At 38.8% G+C, this 6,887-nt stretch overlaps 1 protein-coding gene across 1 annotated transcript; it reads right to left on the bottom strand.

Annotated features, from left to right (window-relative positions):
• Positions 1-5,194: 5,194 nt before the first annotated feature.
• LOC124894434 (F-box/kelch-repeat protein At3g23880-like) lies at positions 5,195-6,568 on the bottom strand. The gene is made up of 3 exons (XM_047405117.1): positions 5,894-6,568; positions 5,768-5,832; positions 5,195-5,342 (listed from the first exon to the last, which is right to left on the bottom strand). The coding sequence occupies exons 1-3, from the start codon at positions 6,566-6,568 to the stop codon at positions 5,195-5,197; spliced, it is 888 nt and encodes a 295-aa protein (XP_047261073.1).
• Between the last annotated feature and the right edge of the window lie 319 nt (positions 6,569-6,887).

Below are 6,887 nucleotides of genomic sequence, written 5' to 3'. Positions count from 1 at the left end.
TTGATTTGCTATAAAATGTTTCTTTTTTCCAAGTTTGATATCTTGTCTTTAACTTATAGAATCAAATATGTTAATTGTTCCTCTCTTCTTTCGAGGAAGGAAAAAATAACGACGAAATGACATAATTTAACATAGAACAAAATCTATAGATACTAAAAATCAATTGTGTGAAACTTGAAAGCTTAGAAATGAAGAGCAACATCACTCCTCTAAGTTAATAGAAAGTTAGCAAAATCAAGTGAACGTCATCATTTGTCCAAATGGGGGAATCATTAGCTAGCCACGGTTAAGTCCGGAAAGGATACATGATATCCAAAACCATATGTGTGTTAGCCCATATGTTATTGGGCCTTTAGTTTATGGACCTTTAGGTTATTGGCTATGTATATATAGCCTACTTTTGTTTAGTTAGTTTCAGGCTTTTCAGATTATATTGTAAACCTTAGCCTTTCTTCCTGTTAATAAAGTTCTATTAACATGGTATCAAAGCTAGTTCGATCCATGTCCTTTGATTTGTTGGTTGAAGATTTTGTAGCAGGCACCTATTGCGCGGATCGAACTCCGCGGTGAGTTCGCTGGGGGGGTACGGGGGGCAGCGCGCCCCTGTCCGGGGTTCGGGGCGGAGCCCCGAATTTTTTTTTTTTTTTTGAGGTGCTGCTGTATTCGTTTGCTGTTTTCGTTGGGTTTTTGGTTGGATTGATTTGTTGCTGTCTTCGTTTGCTGTCTGGTGTTGTTCGTCTTTCGTTCTTTTGGTTGCTGCCATTGTTGTTCGTTCGGAATTGTTCAACCTAGGGTTTTGCATTTTTTTGTTTTTTGAATTGTTTGTGTGTTGCTGTGTTTACAATGACTGGAAAGGATGATTCTCTCCAGTCCATTAGTACTCAATTAGATGGTAAGAACTATGCCTATTGGAGTTATGTCATGAAGAATTTTCTTCGTGGGAAGAATATGTGGGGTTATATCACTGGAGTAAAACCAAGACCTATCGATGATAAAACTGAAAATTTTGATTTGTTGGTGGACTTATGGGAAACTAATAACTCCAAGATTATCACTTGGATTAACAATTCTGTAACTCAGTCAATTGGTATGCAATTGGCTAAGTATGACACAGCAAAGGAGGTCTGGGATCATTTGGAAAGACTGTACACTCAGTCTAATTTTGCTAAGCAGTACCAGTTGGAGTATGATATCCGTGCTCTTCAACAGCATGATCTCAGTATTCAAGATTTTTATGCTGCCATGTCGGATTTGTGGGATCAATTGGCACTTACTGAATCTGCAGAGTTAAAAGGTTTTGGGCCGTACATTGCTAGACGGGAAGAGCAACGCTTGGTTCAGTTTTTGATGGCACTCCGTTCTGACTTTGAGGGCCTACGTGGAACAATCCTTCATCGATCTCCCCTCCCTACTGTTGATTCTGTGGTTCATGAACTGATTGCAGAGGAGACTCGTATCAAGTCTCAAGTGGATAAAGGGTCTAAAGTAACTACTACTCCTGTCGTGTTTGCTGCTTCAACTGATCAGTCTAGGCCACCCCGTACTCAGACTCGACAATCTCCTAAAGTTGTATTTGATGAGTGTGCATTCTGCAAACAGAAAAATCATTGGAAGGCTCAGTGTCCGTTGTTACTTAACAAGGTCAAACAGCCTCAATCTGGGCAGCAACAGAAATATGGGCAGCAAAAGTCTCCGTCACGCTCCTCTGGTGCTCCTCCGTGGTCATCTCGTCCTCCACAGTTTGCTGCTGCTGCACCATCTGTAGATGTTGAGTCTGTTAGCACTATGCCACCTTCTGCGTTGGATCCCCAGGTTTTTGAACAGTTCAGACAGTTCTTCGTTTCTAATCCTACGGCCATGTCAGCATCTATGTCTCATTCGGGTTCAATTTCTTCTAGTACCTCAGGTATTCCTTCCTCCTTGTGGATATTGGATTCTGGTGCGTCTCATCACATGTCCCCTCATTTGTCATCGTTTAGTTCTTTGTCACCCATTTCACCAATCTCTGTTATGTCCGCGAGTGCTGTACCTATGTCAGTCGAGGGTGTTGGTTCTGTTACTACCCCTCACATTGTTCTCTCTGATGTTTATTACATTCCCAAACTTGCTTTAAATCTTGTTTCGGTCAGTCAGTTGTGTAAGGCTGGTAATTGGGTGTTTTTTTCTAATTCTGTTTGTGTTATACAGGACCAACACACTCAGAGGGTGATTGGGACCGGCCGTAGGTTGGGGGAACTCTATGTCTTGGAGAATCTCACAGTGTCTGTAGTTGCTGCCTCTAGCATAGATTTATCTTCTTTTCGTTTGAGTCCTTTGTCTTCTCAGTTTTATCTTTGGCATTCCAGATTAGGACATGTGTCAGTTTCACGTTTACGTTTTTTGGTCTCTAGTGGTGCTTTGGGTCATGTGAACACTAGTGATATTTCAGATTGTAGTGGTTGTAAACTGGCAAAATTTTCTGCCTTACCGTTTAATAAAAGTGTGTCTTATTCTGTTGCTCCTTTTGACATTATTCATTCTGATGTATGGGGACCAGCGCCAGTATCCACTAAGGGTGGATCGACCTATTATGTTTCGTTTATAGATGACTATACTCGTTATACCTGGGTGTATCTTATGAAACGCAGATCTGATTTCTTTGGCATTTACAACAACTTTAGAGCCCTTGTTAAAACACAACATTCAGCTGTGATAAAGTGTTTCAGGTGTGACTTAGGGGGTGAATATACCTCTAATGACTTCACTCAGTTACTTGCCTCTGATGGTACCATACACCAGTCATCTTGTACCGACACTCCTGAGCAGAACGGTCTGGCAGAAAGAAAACATCGTCATATTGTTGAGACAGCACGCTCTTTACTTTTGTCTGCAGAGGTTCCTAGTATTTTTTGGGGAGAAGCAGTTCTAACTGCTGTATATGTGATTAATCGTATTCCTACTGCATTGACTTCAGGGATGTCTCCGTTTGAGAAACTATATGGTCACCCGCCGAATTATTCTGCATTACGAGTTTTTGGATGTACTTGCTTTGTTCTTCGTCCTCATGTTGAACGAAATAAGTTAGGGTCAAAATCAGCTATATGTGTGTTTTTGGGGTATGGTATTGGACAAAAAGGCTATCGTTGCTATGATCCTGTAAGTCAGAAATTATATGTTTCACGACATGTCACTTTTTTGGAACATATTCCTTTTTATTCCATTCCAGCTAAAACCCATGATGTGACAAAGTCAGATATTCGGCTTATTGATCCCTTTGGGATTGACATAGAGGTTCCAGTTCCGGATTCATCCATGCCATCTGGTGTGTCACCTGATAGTGCTTCAGCCTCGCCTGTGCCTGAGTCTGCTCCTTCGACTGTTGAGACTGGAGACCCACCACCTCTGAGGAGGTCTACTCGACCTTATAAGTCCACCAAACTGCCAGATTTTTACTATTCTACATATTCAGCCTCATTTGCTTCCTTTATTGCAAACATACATCATTTGTCTGAACCTGAGTCGTATAGAGAGGCTGTGTCTGATCCTCTTTGGCAGAATGCTATGGCCGAGGAACTTGCTGCTCTTCACCATACACATACATGGGATTTGGTTACTCTCCCACCTGGTAAGCATGCGATTGGTTGTCGATGGGTGTATAAGATAAAAACAAAATCTGATGGGTCTGTTGAGCGATACAAGGCAAGACTTGGGCTTGCTGCGTTATTTTCTGGGTATTGAGGTGGCTCAGTCTAAGAAAGGGTATCTTCTTTCTCAGACTAAGTATATATCTGACTTGTTTACACGGGCGCGTCTTTCTGACAACAGGACTGTAGATACTCCCCTTGAAACCAATGCACGTTACTCTCCTAGTGATGGTGTTCCATTATCAGATCCGAGTCTTTATCGGACTATTGTGGGTAGTTTGGTTTATCTTACGGTTACTCGTCCAGATATAGCACATGCAGTTCATGTTGTTAGCCAGTTTGTTACTGCTCCTACTTCTGTGCACTGGGGAGCTGTACTTCATATTCTAAGGTATCTTCGTGGCACTCAGTTTCAGAATCTCTTGTTTCCCTCGACGTCATCTCTCGAGTTGCGAGCCTATAGTGATGCTGATTGGGATGGAGATCGCAATGATCGTAAATCCACCACTGGTTTTTGTGTGTTTCTTGGAGACTCTTTAATCTCGTGGAAGAGCAAGAAACAAGATGTTGTCTCTAGATCTTCCACGGAGGCTGAGTATCGTGCTATGGCTGTGACTACATGTGAGATTATTTGGTTACGTTGGCTTCTTGCAGATATGGGGGTTCACATTTCTATGCCTACTCCCCTGCATTATGATAACAAAAGTGCGGTACAAATTGCAAAGAATTCTGTCTTTCATGAGCGTACGAAGCACATTGAGATTGATTGTCACTTCACCCGTCATCATTTACAGCTCGGGACCATATCGCTTCCTTTTGTTCCATCGTCTTTGCAGATTGCTGACCTTTTTACGAAGGCTCAGTCGGCGTCTCGATTTCGTTTTTTGTGTGACAAACTCTCAATGCTTATTGCTGTTGCATTGTGAGTTTGACGGGGGATGTTAGCCCATATGTTATTGGGCCTTTAGTTTATGGACCTTTAGGTTATTGGCTATGTATATATAGCCTACTTTTGTTTAGTTAGTTTCAGGCTTTTCAGATTATATTGTAAACCTTAGCCTTTCTTCCTGTTAATAAAGTTCTATTAACAATGTGCATTGACCATCATCCTTCAATTTACTTCTAAAATCAGACAATTTCTTATACTTTCTTATTGCTGGATTCCATAGGAAACCACATCATGTGTGTCAAAGTATTTTACTCTTTCTTGTTGGATTAAAGTTTTTTCTTTATCTATTTTTGAGAGAAAAAATAAATAAATAAAAAAATAATTATCACTTCTCCAAAAATTCTATGTTCACAAGTTTTTGCATCTATTCCATAATCATAGCAGTCAAATATTTCCTCTATTGCTTTCTCTTATTAATTCACCCATTCTTGCTAATATTATTGTTATTACTAAAGTGAAAGAAGATACAACCTTTCATTGACCAAATAACTAAATTAATAAAAGGACAAAGCGATAGAATTTAATTATCTATTAGCAACAATGAGAAAATAAATTATTTATGAAAATAGTAGAAAAGAAAGGTCAAATTAAATCTCCATGAAGATGCTGGGTAAAGTTCTCCTTATATGTCCTTTGCAGAATACATAAAATCGAACTCATAGAAATCATCACTTGCACAGTTGCAATAATCACAATATTTGCCGCCTTGGATCTTGTAGTTTCCTTTGTTCATTTTGTGAAAGCGGACAAAGTAAGGTTGGAAAGAATTCCTTCAAAAGACCATAGTCCAATTCATTAATATGTAAAGAGTTGCTTATGTTATCCTTTGGATTGTATATCATGATTTTATCATGAAGCATAAGCAAAAATTCACGTCTTTTTGACAGAAAAAAAGAATGAGAAAAAAAATAATCCACAGGATATAGAGAATAATTGACAGTAAAAATCTTTCTCCAAGATTCTTTATTCTCACACTCCTTCATAACCCACACATCAACGTGAGTAGTCGAATTATTAGAAATCATAGATAGATTACTTTCCAATACTCCCAACACGAGAAATTTATCTTCTCCTCCATAATAAGGTCGCTCTACCTTTCTCCATTTCTCATTACTCAAATGAAAAGAGGTTATGCTCCAACCACTTTTTATATCAATACTAGTAGCCCAATAAAGCTTTTCATTTACAAATTTACCTTAACCAATTAACCGCGGCACTCTCCGAGAACAATGTACTGTTCGCCAAGAATCGTCCTTTAGGCTATAGATATTGATTTCTTGAAAGTTACGTGGGTAGCAAGTAATAGAAAAATACACAGTACCTTATAATCATTATGAATATCATCATATCCAAAACCAAATGTGCATTGACCATCATCCTTCAATTTAGTACTAAAATCAGGCAACTTCTTATACTTTGTTACTGCTGGGTTCCATCGAAACAATTCCTTTGCCTCATTTACAAGACAAATCAATCCATTTACAGAACCCTCAATCACACAAGCTATACCAGAGTTTTTCATGTGATAATCCAAGTTAGTTTCCTCCATAACAAGACTTTCTTCAAGGTTGAGTTTTGGTTGGGCTATCCTCCACAAAACACTATGGTTAGTGTAGTCTTTGTTATTATTAGCTGATAAACTTAGATGATATTTGGTAAACTCAGGGCTACAAATCAAAGAACTCCAAGATTTTAAAACAGACTTGAATCGCAAGAGTGATTTAACTGGAAGCCTTGAGAGAATTTCAGTAACGATTTCAGTTGGCCAATAAAGATTTGTGGGGTGGCTTTGATTTAGGTGTTGATGGGAGGCTTCATCAGATACCGGGTGTTTTCTTGATAAGTCAAAAACCTCAGTTTCAGAACTAGTTTGTTCCTCTAGTTCCAGCTTTTCCATGTCTTCTTGATTGATTAATCCATTATTTTGTTCACCGGATTCTGAATTTTTTTGCTTTATTCCATTATTCTCTCCATTTAGTTTATCTGCAGGTAGCATTTGGATCTTTGTAAATGCCGTAAAGAGAGAGAGAGAGAGAAAGAAAGAAAGAAAGAAAGAAAGAAAGAAGAACTTTACTTGCTTTGGAATGAAATGAAGATGATGAGAATTTATAACTTAGATCATATCACTAGATTAAGTGGTGTTATAGTAAATCTCACATCTCACTCATTTATGTCAATTTATGATTAGATTATGCCATTATGGTGAAATAATTGAGGATGGCATCAAGTTGAATGAACAAGTTACATGACCAAATGTTCAAATCTTAACCAGGTTATAAATGCTAGATGGTTCTTTTTTCATAGATGAGAGAGTC

Source organism: Capsicum annuum, unplaced genomic scaffold (genome assembly GCF_002878395.1).
Source record: "Capsicum annuum cultivar UCD-10X-F1 unplaced genomic scaffold, UCD10Xv1.1 ctg74059, whole genome shotgun sequence".
In the NCBI taxonomy this organism is placed as follows: Eukaryota; Viridiplantae; Streptophyta; class Magnoliopsida; order Solanales; family Solanaceae; genus Capsicum; species Capsicum annuum.
This window is presented reverse-complemented; position numbering and strand designations above follow the sequence as displayed.

Bases quoted from the DNA above. Each gene is read 5' to 3' on its own strand.
- LOC124894434 (XM_047405117.1), bottom strand. From the start codon at position 6,568: ATGCTACCTGCAGATAAACTAAATGGAGAGAATAATGGAATAAAGCAA. The intron at 5,833-5,893 runs GTACTGTGTATT...CAATATCTATAG, and splicing joins ATATTCATAATGATTATAAG to CCTAAAGGACGATTCTTGGC. The intron at 5,343-5,767 runs GTAAATTTGTAA...GGTCTTTTGAAG, and splicing joins GCCGCGGTTAATTGGTTAAG to GAATTCTTTCCAACCTTACT.